The sequence below is a fragment of the Cydia amplana genome, chromosome Z (assembly GCF_948474715.1).
Source record: "Cydia amplana chromosome Z, ilCydAmpl1.1, whole genome shotgun sequence".
NCBI lineage: Eukaryota > Metazoa > Arthropoda > Insecta > Lepidoptera > Tortricidae > Cydia > Cydia amplana.
Window position 1 is genome coordinate 11,468,434 of NC_086096.1, and position 24,883 is coordinate 11,493,316.

Below are 24,883 nucleotides of genomic sequence, written 5' to 3' on the forward strand. Positions count from 1 at the left end.
ATCCGGCCTATTATTAATGGCTAGATCGTTTCCTATTTTTACAAAGAAGAGATTGATTAAAGCAGGTACCTTCGTGAGATGGATAGACTGATTAGTGTCTACGTCCTTAAGCTAACATAAAGTTTGAAAGGCAAACGTGAGCGCCGGCGCTCGGTCGCATAGCTACTCCGCTTTAGAACGGCAAACGTGTAAATTATACCTACACGCTCAAGTCGCTCAACTCAACAATTATGTACCTCAATAAAATAGTCAGGGTCATTTTGCAATTGGATTGGACATAAATACATCGCAGTCTACAATGCCTGCTACATAGTAAACATTAATGTATAAATTAGTTAGGAATCTGGTCTATCGTCTGCGTGTACCTATTTTTCGAATAAAGGTGACAGTCCATTTCCAACCGCAGCTGCACTACTGTTTGTTTTACTATGGAAATTGACAGTAACAGCGACGCGTTCAGTACCAGTAGTGCAGCTGCGGTCAGAAATGGAATGTTACCCTAAGGGGTCTGGGACAGGAGTGCTCAAAACACGTTGACGAAGCAAAATGTTATTGTACTTATGGCAATAACGCACTTTTATGCAAGTTAAGAGCAGAGTGTACATAAACATAATATATTGCTTCGGATTGTATAGTCGATTAAAGCTGTCACTGTGCAATAACACTACGTTCTTTGTCGCATTGTCACGTTAACCGCTAAAATTAGGATTATCTAAGAAACACGTTGGCACACTGTCAATTATCGACAAAAATGCCACTGGGCACTTTCCAAATGCACTGAACATTCTACATTTTGAAATATTACCTACGACGCCCATTTTGTTCGCATTATTACATTACATTACATATATTAGATATAGGAAGTGAAGGGCTGTTCAATGTTCCCAGAATAAAGCCGCGACCGTTAGGGTGCTCTGCAGTACAGCCACGTCGCTAGTACTTACCTACTTCCTTGTGTTAGTTCCGTTTTTGGGCACCGACAAGGTATCGGATCTCGGCCTTGTTTCTTGCCGAACAGAAAACAGAATGATATTAGGCAAATATGCTCACTGCCCTCTGCGCATTCTGATCATTTTGGTTAGAAATGCAAGTGATGCAACAGATATCCGGCAACTATCCGGTATCCGGCCATACTCGTGTTATCAGATAATGTTGAGCTCCTAAGCCGCTCCGATAGGCATATGTGATGGCGACTGAGTAGGTACACTAAACCTCTCTTCAAATGCACTCGCCTACACAATTATTTTTAGGTAACCGATCCAAATTTAATTGACCAGTTGTCTTGTTTTTGTGTGTCGTACCTGTTGTTCTTAGTAACTATTAGCCTGGCGTCTTCATCAGTCATTTTTATTGGGTAAACAATACAGGGTTACTACGGCTAGCCATATTGTGCAAAGTGACTGTGTTGATCATACAACAACTTTCACTGTGGGGCCAATCACAAAATCACGCAAAAATTATAGGTATAGGTATACCTATAATTTGAAGATGTTGGTCCTACAGTAGGTAAAAGTTGTTTTGTATAACCTACATATTAACATCGCAGATATTAAAACCACACTAGGTAATTCATTGAAAGATGTACTTTAATCAAATGTTGGTACAAACCCTCAAAGAGGATGAGCAGCATCCTACACGGATCTATTACTCGTAATAGACGATATTGCTTGTCAACAATCAAAACGCGACAAAAATCGTCGGTACGGCGAAGAGTCTAGTGTTAATTAAAGATCAATTCTGATTACTTAACTTTACCGTTTGAGTTTGCTGGCAGGACCGAACTAATTAATTCATTTAAGAATAAGAATTCGTTTATTCATGGCAAACTAAACTACATTTAATACAAACGTATTACAAAATAGTAGTTTATGCAACAGTGATATAATAAGGGTTCTTAAAATTCAAGGGTCGAAGTTACAAAACGAGACGTAGTCGAGTTTTGTAAAAAAAGACCCGAGAATTTTAAGAACCAATTATGAGCTGTTGCATACATTACTTTTTCTATGACAGCTGCAGCAAAAAAAAGGAGTTATTATTTAAAAAAAAGAGTTATTATTTAAAAAAAAATTAGTTATTATTTAAAAAAAAAAGAGTTATTATTGTAAATGAAAACATACCTCTTTCAATCAAGATGATCGGAACTTGTATCTTTAAAAAAAATAAAGCAGTTGTATTATACTCATAAGATGACTGCTAGCAGTCATCTTATGAGCCTATAGACAAATCATTCAAATGACATTGCTTTAGATATCACTGTCAGTCATTTAATTGACACATTTAAGTGCTGGAGTAGAAAAAGTATATTTTAAACAGAAACTATAGTTTACCACGAAATGGTCTCGCCTCAGCATAATGCTAACCCGAAAGTCAGCGCTGGTCTTCCGGCGCGAATTTATGTAGTTAGAACCTGTTCGTAACAGATATTGATTCTGTAAGTGGGGTAGCGAGTATATGTAAATACGTGTATAATCGATGTAGTGTATATACAGGTACCTATTCGATCCGTAGGGACCGACAGGCCCAATCCCTTCAGCCTTCCACACACCTACACAACACATACCGTGGCAACGTAAGTAAATCCGGAGATTTGTGGGAACATCCGAAATTTTATAGGCTCTTGTCTAACACGTCTTCTTTAATACAAAAAAGGCTTCCAGTATTTTATAACGAGCCTTTTTAAATTTATGGTAGGTAGTTCAGACTTGGCGTTATTTCATCTGCTGCCGTGACTGTGATACGATTTAAAAAGCCGTCATTGGCATGTTCCATTGAAACGTAGTAAATCATATGGATTTTAATTTAACTTCCGAAGTAGCTCGATATTGACAGCATGTCAAAAACCACGCGTTCACCTTTGAGCCTTTTAGACAATGACGGCAAAAATGGATTAAATATTTACTTAGATTCTGCGTATCATCAAAGGAAAGGTCGTCTAAATATTCTCCCGACGCGTTTGCCACGGTTGGTCCGGAAGACGAATGTATCTCATCAATACGCAGAAAAACATTGTGCCGTTAACAGACATGCAGATAATAGTTATTTTCGATACAAGTGCGAAAAAGAGGAAATTCGAAACGAGTGGCGATAAATTAAAACACGACCGAAGGGAGTGTTTTAAATCGACACGACTTGCGAATTACCTATTCGCACGTGTATCGAACAACGTTTTACAGTACATATGGCCCTTTAAACTTTTGACATCGCACGAAAAGTGCTATTTTACGCACTAGTGCGTGAAAATAGGGCCATATGAACTGTAAAGTAATTTAATGAGCCGGTTCATTAGGTATGTACGCGTCGACGTGCGTACCGAGAACACATTCCGTTATTTATATCTAGTTAACTGGGTAAAATATTACTAATTAATTCATACTAAGTAACTATATAATTGCTTACTTACACCTACTTATTCGTGGAAATTCCTTGAGTAACGAAATGATTAGGGGGAGTGACTTTCGTGTAGGTGTACCTACCATTGTTATGTATGTGTACGTACGGTAATCACACATAGACAGATACTAAAGGGTCATTGTTTTTACAGTGAAATTATTCTATCATCACATATTTGACAGTTATGAATTCACCCTTATATATATGACTTTAAGGCTATCAGTTAAACGGTAGATCTTAGCATCATATCTATAAGGGTGAATTCATAACTGTCAAATATGTGATCTTAGAAAAGAAACACTGTAGGTACTTATAAGATGTGTAACGGATAAAACAAATTCGTGTTTTGAACCCGCTAGGTAAACTACCGGTCCCTCTCTAATTAATACAAATATCTGGGTGACCGAGCTTCGCTCGGAAAACATAAAAAAACTCGAAGATGCGCGTTTTCCCAGAGATAAAACCTAGCTAGATCGATTTTTCGCCCCCAAAAACCCCCATATAGCAAATTTCATCGAAATCGTTAGAGCCGTTTCCGAGATCCCCGAAATATATATATATATATGTCGGAGCGAGACACCAGAAAGACGTATTGCAGCATTACAGTTCATAGTTAGACGCCTGTAAAAGTCGATTAGCAATGTTTGACTATGTATTATTTGCTTGTAACGAAATAATGAAGCTGCGTAGTGAGTAACGCCACCATCTATTGGCGTATTATTGAACTAAAATGACAGGTAGAAGGCTTTGGAACGTCAAGATGTGTATCTTGAGTGAAGGTAGGCACGAGCAGGCATTTTTGTCGTTATGTTGGTAGACTGGTCAGGCAGGTTTACCAACTTGAATTGGAGGCGGGAGCGGTTGGCTCCGCCGCTGGAACTGGCTTCCTTCTTCTTGATCGGACCGCGCTAGAGATCGGACGTTAGCCAAGCTCGTGCCTAATTCGCTACGTTCCTGAAGGCTTACACCTGAAGGATTATTCTGAAAGCTTATAGATTCTCACGTTGTTTAACCGTTTAGCTAAGTGTTTTATTCCAAGTGTTATTTTGATTTCTTATGTGCCATTAGAAGCTTACGTTTGTAAAATAAAGAAACTATGTGTTGTTTTGAAAAGATGTGTCCCGCCGAGTTTGTTGCCGGGTTAAATCTTCTCGGGTCAGAGGTGTAGGGTTGGAACCGGTTTAGTTTGACTGAAATAAAGATTTGAACGATTTCATGTGATCTTTTTATTTTTAATTTAACCAGTCAACATTCTAATAGCAATTAGTTCTTTTCATAATTTAGTACTGAAATATTAGTAGGCACTAGTATGGTTAATGAGTCCGAATGTTTATTTCATGCGTAGGTAGCATACCTACTATTTTGGCTGTGAAGTAATACATCTAGGTACTACCCCCACGCGCCCACCGCCATCGGGACCATCCGTCGCCGACATCAGCAAGTGGGATAGATGCGGAGTTTCATGTATTGCTTACACAGCCACCTGGGAGCGTGGTGCATTTCTGGTGACCTACATTCCATAATCTGGACACTTTGTAATGGTAAGCTCACGTGTCTAACCTTGATTGAATGGTGAGTGTACTTCATTGTTATTTGGTGAGAATTATTGTGAAATTGCGAATTATGATTGAGGCAGTCGAGCATAGCGGTCGTTACGTGACGTCATCTCTGGTATCGCCGCGTTTCTTTACAATTAATTTTTGTAATCCATTTAGATCGAGGCGATCTCGAGTTATTTTGATGTGAAATCCATATTGTTAATTAAAATCAAATATTGCCTGTCGCGACGTGATATTATTTCATCGCTCACTTGTGAATCTACCCTCAATAATTGATTTGAAAATACAATTAATTTTTAAAATCCGTTGAAATCTAAGTGATCTTAAGTTATTTTGATGTGAAATCCATATTGTTAATTAAAATCAAATATTGGCTGTCGCGACGTGATATTATTTCATCGCTCACTTGTGCATCTACCCTCAAAAAATATTTTTTTTCATAAAAATACAATGCACCGTTAGAAATTGATCCTGCTGATTTGCCAATGCAAGCATTATGTAATCTTTACCCTGTAATGTTTAGTAATTAATAAAATTGCGACAAATTATTGCTCGTAATGCCGTGATAGATCACAAATCGTGCATACTATGGAAATATGAGCTACGCATATGAAAATTAATGTTACAGTGTCCTGCAGCCAGAGCCGAGCGAACTTGCAGACACCATTACGCCCGTAACACAGAAGCAGCTGTGCAGTATCTTCTGTGCTGGAGATTTGGAAATAAAAGGACAGGTTTCGTTCTAATTGTTTATTAGTGAATTTTATTTTGAGTGTAATGGCGAAGCATAACAGTCGAACGTAACTAATAAGGTGTCACTTTTCGTATTGGCCCATTTTACCGTGTTACTTATTTTTGGAACACGTTTTTGTTTGTTCATAGAATGAAATAAAACACACTCATTGAAGTTTAAATTTTATTCTGAGATTTTTGAAGTCCCGTATACATTGGAAACATGTTTTTTGTGTCTGTTACCTTGCATTTCATAACCCTTTTGAGTTTAGCCTGCATACATGATAAACCTGATACCGTGCAAATGATGATTTCAGTAACAGCCAGCTATGTTGAACCACATCGTGTCTCTCGCAACCTGCCGCAGCAACGGCAACGGCAAGCGGAAAGGATCAGCCTCCGTGCATGGGTTGGACCTCACCACCACCACCTTTGACTTGGTCGCGTGCATCATACTTTATTAAGCTGGTGAGCAGTTCCCATTTCGTTGGGATTATTTTGAGATGTTTTACTTCTGCATGGAAGTCTTGAGCGAGTTTGTTGTTAAAGCTAAAGAAGAAAGCTATCTTTAGTGATTTTGATCAGTAATGTTCAGTTTCAGTTGATCAGTTGACGCTGATAGTACCAATGGTTCTGAGTAACATGATTTAAAGACCTGTTTTTATTTTTATTTTTTTTGGAATTCACTGTTAACATTGTTTTGCTTTCGACGGACTGAAAGCTTGTACTTTCGTAGGACTGAAATTACGCCCGATGGACTGGGCACTACTGTTTTGCTTTCAATAGACTGAAGGCACGCCCGATGGACTGGGCAATACTGTCATGCTTTCGATGGACTGAAGGCACGCCTGATGGACTGGGCAATACTGTTTTGCTTTCGATGGACTGAAAGTACGCCCGATGGACTGGGTATTGTTTAGTGACCGCATCAGAAGTGCCGGAGCATGTAAGAGGTGCACGTGGTCTGCTTTTTATGTGCAGAATGCTCTTTGCGAGGAGTAGCACTTACGCGGCTGAGATGGTTACTTCTGACGAGGGTCTGGTATCTGCCGAAAGACTGGCAATGCACCGAAGGACTGGTGTTGTTTTGTTAAAAATGAATTCCCGTTTATGTACTGTGTTCATACGAGTAAAATTGGAACTATCAATTCAGAATGTTATTTATTTTAAGATGTCTTACAAAAATTTAGATCACATATGACTAATTTTTTTTTAATGCCAGATAATTTCCCCGTAAATTGATATTGACGAGTTTGACGACAATAGTAGTGATACTAGTGATACTGTCGAGCAATGAATTAGAGCTGTTGTGATTTGTGTTTTTGATTTTTGGGATTGTTCTGTTTTCACATAAATTTGAGAGTATCCGCCAGATGGAGGCGATGATTATTGGAGTGTATCCGTTAGATAGCGGCGATGATTACTGATGATTATTTTTATTCAGTCGTTGCTCGATGGACTATTTTTGACTAGAGAATTGAGGATTGTTAAAGTAATTTTGAACAATTATTTTTTCTGGTTTGATTGATAACAAAGCTTGATTTTAATAGTAATTTGAGTGAGACCCAAATTGTTGGTCAGGAATGACCGAGCGATGAGATACTGTGCTGAGTATTTTGTTACAGAATCAAATGCATACACCCACACACGAGGACGTGTGTAGCGCAGGACGGCCGTGTCGGAGCGAGACACCAGAAAGACGTATTGCAGCATTACAGTTCATAGTTAGACGCCTGTAAAAGTCGATTAGCAATGTTTGACTATGTATTATTTGCTTGTAACGAAATAATGAAGCTGCGTAGTGAGTAACGCCACCATCTATTGGCGTATTATTGAACTAAAATGACAGGTAGAAGGCTTTGGAACGTCAAGATGTGTATCTTGAGTGAAGGTAGGCACGAGCAGGCATTTTTGTCGTTATGTTGGTAGACTGGTCAGGCAGGTTTACCAACTTGAATTGGAGGCGGGAGCGGTTGGCTCCGCCGCTGGAACTGGCTTCCTTCTTCTTGATCGGACCGCGCTAGAGATCGGACGTTAGCCAAGCTCGTGCCTAATTCGCTACGTTCCTGAAGGCTTACACCTGAAGGATTATTCTGAAAGCTTATAGATTCTCACGTTGTTTAACCGTTTAGCTAAGTGTTTTATTCCAAGTGTTATTTTGATTTCTTATGTGCCATTAGAAGCTTACGTTTGTAAAATAAAGAAACTATGTGTTGTTTTGAAAAGATGTGTCCCGCCGAGTTTGTTGCCGGGTTAAATCTTCTCGGGTCAGAGGTGTAGGGTTGGAACCGGTTTAGTTTGACTGAAATAAAGATTTGAACGATTTCATGTGATCTTTTTATTTTTAATTTAACCAGTCAACATTCTAATAGCAATTAGTTCTTTTCATAATTTAGTACTGAAATATTAGTAGGCACTAGTATGGTTAATGAGTCCGAATGTTTATTTCATGCGTAGGTAGCATACCTACTATTTTGGCTGTGAAGTAATACATCTAGGTACTACCCCCACGCGCCCACCGCCATCGGGACCATCCGTCGCCGACATATATATATATATATAAACAAGAATTGCTCGTTTAAAGGTATTATATTATAATATAATTAATTAGATAGATAGATAGATATGCCGCTGTAAGCGTACAGCGGCATCTGTCATAAGTTTTGTGGTCACTTATTGTTAAACGTCGACTTTTACCGCTATACGTCTCCGTACATTAAGTATGCGGTAACTCTGGTTGTTAAAAGTCGACGTTTGGCAATTCAGTGACCACAAAATTAAATATATAATAGGACGCAAAGCGGTACAGCCACAGGCCACAGTATAAGGAAGGTAGGTATAAATCGGTGTACACTGGTACAGCGTCATTTGTTTCAGCTGTCGCACCAGAGGCATGATTTTTTCATAGACTTTACATCTCTTCTACTATCCATAACTTTGTACAAAATACAATAACATTTTTGCTCTATACGAGCAGCATTATGGCACTTAAGTTAATTGTTTTTCTCCAATATGCTCGGAAATTTTCACCTTTGTAGCAAAAATAGTCCGGAAAGGTCTTCGTTCTAAAAAAAAGAAAACAAATATTTATTGTACTGTTTTAGCACATGGGAAGTTGTACGAAAATCCTTTACTGTATTGTTTTTTACCTTACTGTAATGCAAACAGCCAATTATTATAAGCCTTCTACACAACCGGGTAAGTAAGTGAGTCGAGTGACAAATAGTGACAATGTAATATTATGGTATTTATCATCGAGCTGATTTGATGATGGAAACAGGAAGTAGTCATATGAATTCTGTGATAAAACAAAGCAACCTAATTATGTTTGGGGTTCTTAATAAAATTGCCTCGATGAGTATTCATTGCATGTGGAGAAATGTACCTACAGTCATTGATAAAAGCTTGTAAGTACTTACGTAAACGATTTTTTTATTCCAATAAAGACCTCATTTCATTATAATTTGTTAGATAATTTTGCCTAATTGCCGTTTCCCTTGGGCTGTACGAATAAGGCAAGTTTTGACTACTAGGTTAAATATTACAAATAGTCGATTATTAACTTAACTAAAATAGTTACATGCTGCATAATTTATTGTGCAACGCCATTTTATTTTCTCTCAGCTTCTGAAAAGCTTGATATAACCAAGGAAAATACAGCTAAAAGCAGCAGATTTTCTTTGTATAATAAAATGCCAACCACAACCGCTAAGGGTATAGAGGTCTAGCCGGCGGCAAAGATGGAAGTTATCTTTGCAGTTCCTTGTAATATGGCAGCATATACCTACATACATACATATGAAAATTAAATTGTTCATCATAATACAGACGGTTTTTAAAAAGGGTTTTTTTGGTACCTACACTAGTTGTGTAAAAATTAAATACAAAAACATTTACCGGCACTACTGCAAGGCTAATGGGAATCAAGGGAAATTGGGTATAGGCATTAAGTTCCAAATACTCCCACGAGATGGTACTTGTTATGTAGTTAGTAAGTAGAATATTAAGACCCCAGTCCCCACCAATGCAGCGCGGCGCGGACGCGAGTGAGATCGCTCTAATTACATTACGCACGTAATATCTTAGATGGAAATAGTTCGCGGAGGGCTCAAACAGAATGGTAAAATGAAGTCATTTGCAGTTAAGAAATTGTTTTGATTACCTATGAAACCAAAGTTGTTTAGGGCCCAAGATCAACCAATCTTACTTAGGAACCAGGCAGCGGAGCTGTTATATACGGACTACTTATTGTGTGTGAAAAGTTACAAAACATACATATGCTAATTGAAAAAAGAACAAAGGAAATGATACACTTTGCCTGGCTTACTTATACGTGGAACAACGAGTGGCTTTTACTTTCATGTGTACGTTTCCCAGATTAGGTCAAACCCCTTGAAACGCCCACGCTGGAATCGCGCACCCGGGGGCCGATTTTTGAATTTCGATCGCTCGATTTCGTCACTCGAAAATCAGTGGAAAACGGCGAAATGCTGATTTTTGAAATACCAGCGATAGAAATTGGGAATCTAGTGGTATTGACCACTCGTTTTCAATTCTATTAGTAGAATTTAAATGCCTAGTAGTGCAAATATTATTGAACGAAATACACGAAATCGAGCGGTCGAAATTCAAAAATCGGCCCCCTAGAGCGCGTACATAAGTAACCTAAAGCCCTTCCCTCATTGCAATTCCATCGCTTCAATTGATCCAGCTGATTTTGAAATGCTAGTTTCATATAAGATACCGTCAAAATATTTCATTTTACTCGATACAAATAGGTGAAATACATGGGTAAGTTTTTGTTTTTCATATAAAATTTGTTATAAAACAGCAATGAGACCCGCTATTCTTTATGGTACAGTGTGTTGGGCATCCAATAAACAGCAGCTGTCTATGTTACACACGATAGAAATGCGCATGTTACTCTGGTCAGCGGGTTTTTAGCTTTATTTTCTTGATTTAGGTACCTATACATTTTTAATGCGCCCGGTTCTAAAATTAGGTACATTGAGCGGGGGAGACATTATTTCCGAAGCTATTATCAAAAACCTTTGATAGAAACCTCAAACCTTATTTTTAAAGACCTATCAAATAATGTGTCACACGTAGATGTTTACTGATTTTTTTTTCACTTTTACGCCATTTTTAGAGCGCAATTTTACCGTTCCCAATATTTGTGTTCATATGAACGCTTAAAAATCATTGTAAATTTTGCGCCCTGCGGTTTGCACGGATTTATTTTTAATGCCCGTTGAAAAACCGCTTGTGCGAATGAGGCCTTATAAATAATTGTGAATCGTTCTCCCTGCGGTGTGCACGGATAGTAAAATTTCATCGAAATCATTAGAGCCGTTTCCGAGATCCCCGAAATATATATATATATATAAATAAATAAATATACAAGAATTGCTCGTTTAAAGGTATTAGATTAGATAGATAGATATGAGGCTGATAAGTTTTTTAACTATTTTCGATTAAATATTTTCAAATTACATATTAGCAATTGTATACGAGTGCGCATTATTAACGCTCTTTTCAGAACATAATCACCGAGTTCCGTACGCTCAATTCGATTAACAGCCAACGCTCAACGTAGAAAACCCGACAGCGCTCGATAAAGAAGCGCCGCACGTAAAACCGCCTTCGTGAGAATAAATACATGGGTATCAATTTGTGTTATTTAATAAGTTTTTGGCAAACATTTAATTTTTGGTACAAGCTTTTATCGCTGACTGTACTTTTTTTACGACAGACAACTAATACTCATCGAGACAATTCTAAAAACCCCTAACACAATTAGGTTGCGTTGTTTCATCACAGAGTTCCTGTGGCCACCTCCTGTCTCCATCATCAGATCAGTTCGACAGTACCATATTATTGTATTGTCATCAGAACTACATACAGCTGCCAATTTTCATGACGCTACGATCCTTGGAAGATGGTTAAATTAGTTACCTTAGATTCCATTACATAGTTACATACAGGTCGACCTAATAAAAGCTGGTTAAAAACGTTTTTTAACGCACGTTGAAAAACCGCGCGTCCGTTTGTGGGCTTAAAAAGTCGGGGTTGGTTGACATCTTTGGCTGAATAGGACCTACTTTTTATAAGGGCGTTTCAACTATTTTTTTATGTTTAATTGCTCCAAATAATATAATTTGTATGGGACATAACTGTGGCAAAGATGGCGACTGCAAGTTTTTACTTTTTCATTTATGGTTGCCCATGAACTACCTATTATTATATAGGTACTCACTTCGCCTCCTAATTTTAAACCGGCAAAATAAACCTCATCGTCCATTTTTGAGTACTTAAATGATTTTATTCATCGGTATTGCCGTCTTCGAGATTTCGGGGTACGTACATACCTATGTAGGTACGTACCCCGAAACCGACCTATAATAAAACTAAACAAAAACATAGATCCAGACTAATTCACAACCAATTCCTTTTTTAAATATGTTAATACTTATAACGAATTCCATTTACTACACACAGTGGCCAATGATGATGACCGGGTCCGATTCCCGGCTGGATATGATTGATTGCAGATTATTTTATTCCCAAGGTCGGTCAGTATGTATACTCGTATGTTAAATTTTTACTTACTTAACATAATACATAATACAAAACAGCTATATGCAGACAAGCCTTCAACCAAGTGATAAGTCCGTAAGCTTATCATTATAACTTCTTACCAACTGCCTCAGTTAAACAGCCGACCTATAATTAACGCAGCGAGTGAAATTAATCAGCGGAGAATTTTGGAAGAATTTCATAACTTCCATTTGCTGTTGGTCCTTGCTGCCGTCGTTACTAGATATGTACGCTATTCCTGATAGCTCTAATTATTTAAAAAATATAATTTACTCATCTTTAGGTACCTAGTGACATTTAACCTCTTGTATGTGTGTGATAAGGATCCTGCCGGACCAAATGTTTAGTAATCCTTATGTATTTTTTTTCGAAACGGATATAAAGTATCATATGTCCGTCCCATATTTATTCACCCCGTACAGTGTTTTGTAATTTGCAGTTCTAAATAATTTGACAGGCACAAAACATGTACAGTTGCAAACTTTTGAGTCGTACCACGTAGTACAATCAGGGACATTCCCGGTGAACCAGCTTAAGGGCAACAATCGTTTAAACGTCTTACAGACGGTCAGGCGATATCATAAAAGCGATGACCAATAGCATGGCACTTAGAAATGTGGGTGTTGAAAAAAAAGGTTACCTCAGGTAGGTAAAGTTTATTGCCGACCAGTGTCTTTTGTGACGACCGGCATTTGCAAACTAAGCTAAGGACTCCTAAATGCATCCTAATTGGTTATCTTTATGGAGAGGCGAAGCTTAGCCTAAACAACAACAACTAATAAATTGTCCTTACTAGAGTCTGTGCGGAAAGAGAAGAGTCGTGAAAAGTATGGGCTTCCTTACATTCCACGACTCTTCTCTTTCCGCCCAGACTACCTATTGTTTGTCTCATTAGGTACCTGTTTTTACTGTTTTCATTATTAAGATAAAGAATTCTAAATGCATCGTAATTGGTTATCTCTATGGGAGGTGGAGGTGGAGTTTAGCTCGCTCGTAAGAATCGGAGTAAAAATTTTCTGAAGTGGTTCACCGGCAATGTCCTCGATTGTACGTAGGAATCGGAACCTACATCGTATATCGTTCCCTACACTACACAGTACGAGTAGGTACGTGTAGTAGTAGTTTGGGGGTTAATTATGATTGCAAATGTATTAATTGATACCAAATCCTGATCATATTTTAAATACGCCCACTGGTATGGTACTAGTAGCGCGCCGCGGTCAGGGTGCGGTTTAGTGTGGTGGCAAGTGTTCTAAAGCCCAATCCACACTTATGCGAAGAATGTACGATGTACCATAAGTAAGATGGCACTCTAAACAATCAGAGTGGTGTCTCACTCGCACACTGCAAACCTTGTTTGTTTCTGTGTGAGTGTGAACGCCTGGCAATGTCGGCGGCCTCCGCACGCGTGCCGCCCGCTCAGTCGAGACCTGTCGCTCCCCGCAGCGCCTGCCTCGCGCGCGTTCGTGGCCCACCACCGACACCACACCTGGACACAAACTTGCCACTGACACTAAAAAGTAAAAACTACTCGACACTTCGCTACCTATCACATTACTTAATACCCATTTTCAAACTGAACTATTAGCAGAATTAAGTAATTAGTACAAATTAAACTAATTACAAAATAGTAATTTTAATGAAAAACAAACACTAATTAATCTACACATCGATTGAAAGAACAAGCTAAACTACACGGTGATGTAAAGCGCATTCACAATTAAGTTCATTGTATTCGTTAGATACTAAGCATAAGCACGTGTTTGTAGCGATTAAGTGCTTTGCACAATGGTGTAGAGTTGAGTGGTACGTGAAATGAGTTACTCCGAACGAATGAGGAACAAGCTGAGCGATCAAAAGCTGTCTAGTTGTCAGAATAGTGAAGGCGATAATTGCCGCCAAGTATTCCCAGTAGATCCCGCTGAGCATTCGAGCTGCAGCGGCGCGACGTTGCCTCGCGCTGCCACGATTCCCGCGCTGCGACTTCTGCTAGTCTGCGGCCACTCTGCTTGTCAAACGATGAACGTTGTACTGACCGCATAAAGTAACATGGCTGCTGTTAGCAGATACAGTTCATACAACTGTTTAAATGGCTGGGACAGCTATGACAAAATACCAAGGTAGGTCGCAAGTCTGTAAATAAATGTATGGGAGATGATACTGTCGAATCTGTAACTTTAATATTGTGTGACTGCTACATTTACATAGAACTACCGCAGAATACGAAGCAAACACTTAGTTATTGTTCTTTAATTATGTTTCGTTATTCTGTTAATTCTGTCAGCGTACCTACAAGTAAACCGGCACGGCATACTAATTAGTTATTACCGACGCCGTTTTGATTTAGAGCGCGGATGGTTTGGGTACTAGTACAGCACTGTAGTACTATGTTACGACTATGCTATAATGTAAGGCAGATAGGTTTATTACTGTAGTATCATTTCTTAGATGGAAAAATTCTGATAAAGAGACGTATCGTTGTATATACCCATATACGTTCATTAATCCGACTTTTTTAATTCCGACGTTTGCAAATAATGTTCAGATCGCCTCGATTTCTAACGTATCTTAATATAATAGCAGAAAATAAACGCATATTAATAGGTAGTTAACTTAGTCGTTCGAAGATTTGTTCAACAAGAATAGATTTGTAGCCGAATTGAACCAAAATTACTAAAAATATAGTAAAAGAATGAGTGCAAGTAAAAGAATGCTGAATGAGTCAAATGGATCATTTGTATGGGAAGCTTTGCTACGACTACGCGCTACGTCGTAGCCTGTAGCAAATAAAAGTGACGGTCGTCTAGCAGCTACGGGATCGGGTTGCATTTGAATTTCAAATACAACTCGTAGTTAAAATAATGTCATATACCTAGGTAATAGTTATTTGTGGTGAAGAATATGTGCGCGCTCGCAATGATTGCAGAATTAAAAACATGTAAAACAGGGAAAATTGTCAAAAACAAAAAAGGTCCGAAATTATCATGGTTTTTCAAGTATTTGACAATGACTCAGTGGGCTTTTGAAGTCATGAGCTTGTATTTAATAACAGCATTTTGTCACTATAAACATATTTAAAAAAACCAGCCGGCGGACCACCCCTTAAACGGAAATTTGGAATGTCTCAATGGGTTAAATTTTAATAATTTATTGGGAAAATAATATGTTTTATTCAGATTTTATTACCAACTTCTGACTGCGCTTGTTTTTACATACGTAGGCCAATTGATCGTTTACAAAACATACAGAGGGGAAACTATTTAGGCCTTCTAGGGATTAGTCCGGTCTCCTCACGATGTTTTCCTTCACCGAAAAGCTACTAGTAAATATCTAATCGGAATAACTCATTGGTACGAGCAGGGACTTGAACCCAAAACCTCTGGATTGAAAGTCGCACGCTGTTACCGCTAGGCCACCAGCGCTTCTAATTATGGGAGTTAATAACATTCATAATTAACATCTTTTTCTTTGTTTCATTTGACATATGCATACCCGGTAGCTGCCCTGCCTAATCACGCAACATAGCTTTGATATCAATATTCACGCTCCCTTGGTTTATGCCTAAAACTTACTTACGTTTGTATACCTACTAATAGCCGCTAACTAACCTATTATTTTTTGAGTACTGTAGATAAAACAAAATATTTTACAGCAGACATGAAAGTTTTACGAACATACTTAAAACTCTTAGAAAAGTCAGAAGGTACAAGGATTATTTTATAACTAAGAGGTGGTTTCATCACAACCCACATACTGTGACGATGACGTCAGTAGCATGAGCTACTGATTTCTCTTACTAACTCCATAGTAACGAATCGTTAAGACGATTCATACAGAGTTACCGAGTAGCTTATTTGACTGGTTACTAAAATAGCCCATTGCCGTAGGCGTATCAGAAATATGAGAATTAATTGATTAGTATAATTAAGGACAAAGTCAATTCGCAACAATTGTACAAATATATATACTGCGTAGCTGTAGATACGAGTATGCGTAAGTGGCGCCATTTATTTACAAATCGTATGTATTGTAGTTTATATTTATTGTTGTAGTTTACAGAGTAACAGTCCGCGAAACCATATTTTAACCGTATAATTATCCCAGCACATTTGAATTCTCATTTATGGATCTACTAAATTAGTTCGGGAGAGACTAAGTTTTTAACTAAGAGATAAGTAGTTAAGTGGTTTGTTTGTTTAGAATGAGTAAGTAGGTTTTATATCGTTTAAGCTCAACATTAATTCAATTCGTTTGTTTACTAATTAATTTAATGTAATGCTGCTATCATTTGTTCAGCTTTGTGTATCTCAGTTGGAATAATTTAGGTTATTATTTATTTCATTTCATGCTTACAGTTTACACGTTTTGTAAGTACTGTATCATATTTAAAAAAGCCAATTGTTATACATTAAAATAGAACAGTACCCTTCAAAACTGATGAAACTTTGACTCTGTAACAGTACAACTAGCTAAATTATATAAAAACTTACGTTCGAAATAAGTAAATAAGGACTTAACTCAAAAAAATTCAGTGCTACTCGAAACTGACAAATGACAAGTGTTATTGGAACATATTGTCTCAAATATCTGGGAGACCGAGCTTTGCTCGGAAAACATATAAAAACTCAAAAACCAGCGTTTTCCCAGAGATAAGACCGAGCTAGATCGATTTTTCGCCCCCGAGAACCCCCATATACCAAATTTCATCGAAATCGTTAGAGCCGTTTCCGAGATCGCCGAAATATATATATCTACATATAAATAAATAAATATGCAAGAATTGCTCGTTTAAAGGTATAAGATAAGATAAGATACATGACCCTTTAATATATATCTACCTTATTGAGTGTGGCAATATCCCGTAATTATTTATTGCTTATTATTATTGATAATAACGATGTATGCAGAATATAAATTCTAATTAATTCTAATATGTGTAAATAAAAAGGGTTAATAATATAGTATATATTGTGAGGAACTTATTTACAAATATCTAAGTATCGGTTTTTAATTATATACAAAACGAATTCTATGGTATTTCAATTATATCACATTTTAAAATTATATAGAATTTACTCACTTGTTTTATCTGCAAACGAACATAATAAAGAATAAAACGGTAGTGTGAATATATGTAGGTAGTAATGATAAAACCTCTTGTCCCTTGGGTATGTCTACCCTCGGCATCCGTCCTCACGCAAGCGCCGTTAACTCGCTTTTAATGTCTACACTACACTTACTGTAAAACAAAATGTTTAACCTTTTGTTGCCGTGTCTCGTTTTTCTTAATACATAAAATGAAGATATAGCTCAGTTAGTACTTATCTAATCTATTTACTTCACGTATGTCAGAAATTCGTGTCATACAATAATGTTGCGTTTTTTGTTTTATGTACGTATCATTTCTTAAGGGGACGGTATATGACGTTTTCAATTTAGAGCTCACTTTGTGCAATCAATTTGTTCAAGAAATGTATAATAGCTGCATTAAATTATTAATTAGGTTAACTGGAAGAGATCCCATACAGGGATAAGTTCGCCTTTGTTGTATTTAATTTACTCTGTAACTATGTTTCTCGTGTTTTTATTTCTATGTGCAATAAAGTATATACATACATACATACATAAATTATACGTAAATTTGTTCACGAAGAAGCCGTGTACCGGCTCTTCACGCCATAATATTTTTTATTTGCTGTAATTCTCTACAAATCGACACTAAAAGTATCCAAAAATCAAAATATGGAGTTCCGTTTGAGCAACACGCATTACAGTTTTATCTTTGACAGTAATTGAGTTGTTGTGTGCTTTTGAAGGCTAGATAACTAAACTAGCAAATTATTATCTACTTATATTTTTACTCACAAATACAACACAGAAATTCAATCCCAAATGTAAACTTTCGTACAATTTCCATACATTGACGACATCACTCAAAATTCTTCTTCGAGTCAGATGCCCGCTGGGCTTGCATGGAAGCAGACGTGTACGTCGTCGTAGCTCGTTTTTGACATTATTATAGACATTTCTGGACATTTCATCATATACGCATACGAAAATGTATACCAGTAGATAAATTGTATTTCAAAAAATAGGGTAAATAAATATAATTAAAATTTTATTCGTTGTTATTTACAGGTCGTAACGATCGAAAACAGCAGTAAACTATCCTGAAACAATACGATTAAAATCGAATTTAAGTAACTTGTTCCTTCAAAACCCGCTTAAAATGAAAAAAGTTTAAAGACTCGTTTTACTGATTGGGATTGATTTTCATTACGCTGGTATCTATTTTGCGTCATTAAAAAAAATGTATATGACTTCTGTACGTCAGACTTTTGATGTCAATTGTAATCTTTTATTTACGTTAGAGAATTATATATTCATTTAAATATTACTTACCTATTAATACGAAGCGTAATTCGTTTAATACCTGAAAGTCTTACAGTGTCTACACCTACTTTGTTGCCGTTCGTTCCGTCTATATGTATGCGATTACGTGCTGTTCTGATAATCTTCAAGAATCAAGAAAAACGGCAAGACCAGCATTTAGTACTAACTAGTTTTTGCGGATTTGGGGACCGAGATGAAGCTTACAGGCCAATACCGCAGCGGCCTGGTTATTGTTATGTGTATATATCGGGTATTATATAAATTTACTATAAAAAAAACAATGTTTTATTTCAATGACATTATGTGCGTAGGTATGTAGGTATGTTTCGGTGATTATAAGAATTTTGTCCACACAATAATTGTGCAAAGCAGAGACATGCTTTCTTTACGGTATAAGCGGTATGGTACCGTTATTATTTATCAATACCGGTTCGTTTTGAAGTTAAAACTATACCGGTTGAAATATAAAGTACGGTACCGGTATAAAATTACAGCAGGGACAACCATTTTCATAGGTGTACAGTCAGCTGCAGAGAAAAGGTACCACCCTTCCAAAGATGATTGTATGCAGGGGTGGTATATACCTTTCCTCTGCAGCTGGCTGTACCTAAACCATCATTGACCGAGCGTTAGCGAAGGTCTCCGTTTCAACTTGGGCAAAAATGCTTTCGTATATCCGAATTCTTCTCCTTTGCAAATCACGTTTCTCAACTGATTCTGATTAACATTTGTAAGGAGGTTCGGTACTCGGTAGTAGTTCGATATAATTATTCGGTTTTTTTTTTAATAATTAAAAAAAAACATTTATTTTAGACAAACATGGTCCATATTTTGTTAGTACATCTTAACAATTTAAAACTTATAGCTAAGGTTATAAAACTTAAATAACTATCATATTAAAATAGGCAGAAATTGTCATAAAGGACTTAAGCGCCAGTAGGGTCTGTGACACTTAAGACCATTGTGATTATTAGGTACTTACTGGCCCCTATTTCACCACGACCACGGTGACAGATGCGCCAATTGTCGACATCACTGTTGCTGACGTCACAGGCCTCCAAAGGCTACGGTAACCGCTTACCATCGGACGGGCGATGTGCTTGTTTGTCACCAACATTTTAATAAATAAATAAACTCCATTATATTGCCACTAAAAAAATCTTATTTTGTGGCAATTGTCACTAGAAACACGATAATTGTCACGAAATTGCGACACAGAACTCATTTCCTGTCAAGATTTACTGAAAACTCTTTGAAAAATCTTGTGACAATTGTCACAAGATTTTTTCGCAAGAGAAATGTCTGTTTTATCCGATAAAATAAAGTTTTTTTAAATAATACAATGACGGTGGCAAACACTAATACGACCCGCCCGACGGTAAGCGGTAACTGTAGTCCATGGATGCCTATAGCGTCAATAACAGTGATGTTTTATATTTGTCGTATCTGTCACCGTGGTGAAATAGGGGCCAGATTACGCCGCGCCGCGTGAAACGTGAAGTGCATTGGGATAAGTGCATACCGTTCACTCAAGGAAATAAATATCCCTTATAAGATCACTCGTGTGTCTGCCATTTTGTTAAAGACAATTTTCACGGTAACTACTGGACTAGTCAATTGAAATTTGGTATACATATGTCAAGTAAGGAAGTAGTAATTAAGACGGTGATCCGAAGATGGACTACTAACGTAAATAAATGAACTTTTTTTAACTTTGCGGCGATTTTGGTATCATGTGACATATCAGATATAATACACAGAAGTAGGTAAGCAAAAATGTACCATAACCTATCTCAGAATTGTATTACATATACAAAAAATAGTTCAACGCCAAAAGATTAATGGAAGACCTATGTCCTATAGATGAGTTGGTCTTAAACAAAACATATGCAATAAAAATGTGTAACTGTGGAACCCATAGTGAATCCTACTCGTACATGATCGGTTTTTATATTATGTACTTATAAGATATTTTCTACTTTATACTTTATAAGTGAACCGACATAATATTTACTTATAAGCAGTTGTCACGTAAAATATTTGCAGAATTTTTTGGAAGTATGTGTCACATCATCATCAGGCACTAGTTTTTATGAAAGCGACTGCCATCTGACCTTCCAACCCACAGAGGGTAAACTAGGCTCTTATTAGGATTAGTCCGGTTTTTTCACGATGTTTTCCTTTGCCGAAAAGCGACTGATAAATATCAAATGATATTTCGTACATAAGTTCCGAAAAACTCATTCGCGATCTCCGAATTGCAATTCGCACGCTCTTACCGCTAGGCTACCAGTGGTTCCTAGGCCTCCAGCGATTTTTTTTAAGTATGTATAGCACAAAAAAATATTTAAAAATGTAACATTTAAGGTAGGTACATTGTAATTAAAATAAGGTATAAACATTATTGGAGGAGACTTGGAGGAAGTGTCATAGGGATCTACATTCGATGCGTGAAAAACAGGTTCTTTTGTCTAATTATAATCGATCGGCAATAAATCGAAAAATGTTTTTTTTCACTCCCTAAAACTCCCTTAACCTAATAACAGTAAAACAAAAAATAAAAGATATAGGGTTACCAACCAGCCAAAGAATTATAAGTAGATATATGCACTTATCCCAACGCACCTCACGTTCTACTCTGCTCGGGGTTCATTGCGCTCCTATCGACGTAAGTAACTATCAACACCTACATTATATTTTTTATTTTCATTTTATTAATTCAATAGCGAAACAAAAGACATAAAAGTAAATGGGTAAAGATATTAGGGGTACATTAGCCAACACTGTTTCCATATATTTTCAAATTTTATTTTGTCCGCCTTATTGAAATTTTGCACCCTGCCGGAACTTTATTTATTTAAATTCTCATTGAATTGATTTTGCGCCTTATGAAAAGTCGTATAGAGTAGTAAATAAAATTTTACATCTGACTTAATGACATCTGGTTTTATTCGGTTTAACTTTAGAAAACGCGTATCTCGACAAAGCCATAATGTAGAAAATTGTCAACAACCAAATGAATTATTAGAATTTAAATACGTCACGTGTGACATGAACAGACAAGGAAAGCAAGATTAAATGTATTGTTTCTCTTTCTTCTTTCAATGGAACGCTTTTCCTAAAAGGAGGCCACTAAACTCAAAACGCTATCTTAAAAAAAACTTGATGGGTCAATGACCTGTCCCAGTAAAGTGAGGTAGTGTGCGTGAAGTGCGCTTGTGTGTGAAATGGGGTAAATTGACAGAATCTGAAAATTTACCCACCTCTACCGTCGCCTGAAGCATGCGGCTTCCAAACTACACTGCATTTTTATCCCCTGTCACCATGCCTGTCACGTTCTAACAAGTATGTACGTGCGAAAGTGACGGGCATAGTGACAGGCGGTAAAAATGGAACCATGCTGGCACCGGTCGTAGATTCCAACCCTGGTTAGTACTATAGTTCGTTTTTTTAGCATTCGAAATAAGGTAAACAATCTTGATGTGTCTTTTAATTGAAAAACACATTTTAAAAATAAGTTACGGCAAAAATGTAACAATTATGAATCTAATACGATCATTTATATTCTTCTGCTTTCATAAGTAATAGTTACTGATTTTTAAAAAGCGTTTTTCAATTAAAAGACATGTCAAGATCGCTTACCTTCTTTCAAGTTCTTTCTAATGCTAAAAAAAACGAACTATAACTAATGTGCATCTCGGAACTTGCGCGAAATATTATTATGGCGACAATTTACTTCGTGGTTTGTTAGCCTCTCTAGTTGCCTTTTTTCTAGAATATATAAAAATATATAATGAATTCTCTCTGCAATGCTTAAGATGCAGTAGGTTCAGACAGCAGTTTTTTTAATCATAAAACGGATGCCAAAGAATAAGCTCATATTAATAGTTAGTAGTAACTTCATCGATTCGAAACCTGATCATTCTTGACTCTCGCTCGATAGAAAAAAAATCACGAACATAAGTTAAAACGCACCTTAAAGGATGACTCACGGTCCCATTTAAGTACCGTCCGGCAATGTTGTATAATATTAATATTACCATTGCAGGTCCGTTTGCTTAGAGCGCCCGAACATAAATGCTTTCCAGTCACTATTGATTTCTGCGCATCTTTGAATAAATGTTGTCTTTTCGCACTGTTTTATGTACTAAAAATCTTTTTTCTGTTTTGTTCCAGAGTGCGTGTGGAGTACTACGTAAACGAAAATACTTTTAAGGAAAGACTGCAACTATATTTCATAAAAAATCAACGATCGAGTAAGTACATTCCCCTTATTAATAAAATAATAATAAGTGTGCAAAGATATTAAGCAGAACATTAGACTTGGGTATGCGGTCTTACCGCTAGTAAGCGTTCACTTCCAGATAACCTTTATAGCAGTTAAGTGTAGGTATTAAAGTTAGTTAACAGGTCAGGTTAGTTTACTTCATTATTAATTGGTTAATGCAAAAAGTCTGAAAATGGAATCGCGCAACACAAACAATTTATTATTTACCTACATTCGCGACGTGTCAGTGCTTTCATAGCCAATGGCCTCATTCAGAATGTTCTTCCTTGAATTGCGATAAAGGATCCAGTCGGCCGTCTGCTGAGCTAAACCGACAGACAAGCATCGACACCCTACTCAAGTGTCGGCTGCACTGACACCTACCCTCTGCAATACCTACTCACTCACCATTGAATGTTGTCATATATTCGGAGCCAGTGAGCCCACTCGAATCAAATCCAACTTCTAAAGCAATATGTCTACATATATTGCTTCGTAACATTAATATAAACAAATAAGTGTATTCAAATTAATGAAACTTATGCTAATAAAGACAACAGAGTAAAACGGCATACCTATATATTAAAAATAACAAAAGAGCTGATTAATTTACGCCTGCACGCGGGCTAAATAGGTGTGCCGTTAACGTGTAGGTACCTATGGGCTATGTAGGTACTTAGTCTGTACTCGTATCTCTCCGGCAAAGTAAACGCATAGATACTCGTACAGAAAATAAAACCATCGCTGAAGCGCCACGACGCGATGTCACCGATTGATTATTAATATTATTATTGAAGCGAAATACGTTCCAGTAGGCCGATATGAATTGTTAATTTTTCGGTTCAGTATAAAGGATTAAAATTCTAATAATTAATATAATATGTGGAAGTTTGTATTTCTCGGCGAAATTGACACATTTACTCGTATAGTTTGTAACCTAGAACAAACATAGGATATTTTTGAGATCAAGAATTCATTCCAAGAAGGGGTGCATTGGGGGGAAGGCAACTTCCAGTGAAGTGCAATATCTAAGTGTGAGACTGGCTAAGGAACTAAATTGGAAATGTCCTTTAAAAGTGGACTTTGTGACGATCGGGCCCTCTTTATATATTTTTTGAGGTACAATGTATTTGGGTGTGATGTGTATTTTAGAAATGCTGGCAGTTTGAAAGCTGTACAGTCACCAGCAAAAATATATGACTGTGGGCAGCCGTGCGAAAATATCTGATGCTCCATTGGAGGCATAAGTATATGGCGACACTACCTCGGTAAAAATATGTGATGCTTTGTGGCCGGCAAAAACATCGTTAGTCTGTATCCGCATAAATATCAGATCGGGTCGCTTAAAAATATTTGACGACTCATAAAAATCAAAATTATGTGATTACTCTCATCTGGCATAAATATCTCTCCTCTGTGAATGCAAATACATGGGATGGCAGACGGACCGCCTATATATCTGACACGAAATTATGAAATATGTCATCAATCGGCAAAAACGAACCATACCTGGATAGCATAGAGCCTTAAATTGTATAAAGTGATTTGACAATTCACGAAAAGAGTGCAGACTTGTCATTGCATATGTCTGTCTCACGTATTTCATTTGCAATTTTAAATTCGTACTTAATTCAAGTAGACTTTTAATAGAAGATGTGTAATAAACCTTACATAAAAAAGAATGATGAAGAAGTCAACTTGTGTGCCTGACAAGGACAAACAATAATAGCGCTTTCGCTGCTACTCCTACTGAAAGATACATAAGACTATCCCGCTCGGTCATTTCCCCCACCCTTCATGCCAGATCCAGTTATATACTAGATTCATGATATGATTGCAATACGTTCAAATTAACAAAAAAATTACATCCATTTTATTCCGTCAAATCGATGATAGAATATAATGTGAGACAGACATATACAATGACAAGTCTGCACTCTTTTCG

At 37.0% G+C, this 24,883-nt stretch overlaps 1 protein-coding gene across 2 annotated transcripts in view; it reads left to right on the top strand.

Annotated features, from left to right (window-relative positions):
• Nucleotides 1-24,883, top strand: part of LOC134661320 (potassium channel subfamily T member 1) — a 98,274-nt gene that overhangs the window by 40,304 nt on the left and 33,087 nt on the right. For both annotated transcript variants that reach the window (XM_063517323.1, XM_063517325.1), the window contains exon 2: nt 22,848-22,927. In XM_063517323.1, the coding sequence (XP_063373393.1) occupies nt 22,848-22,927 (80 nt within the window). The remainder of the gene's footprint in view (nt 1-22,847; nt 22,928-24,883) is intronic.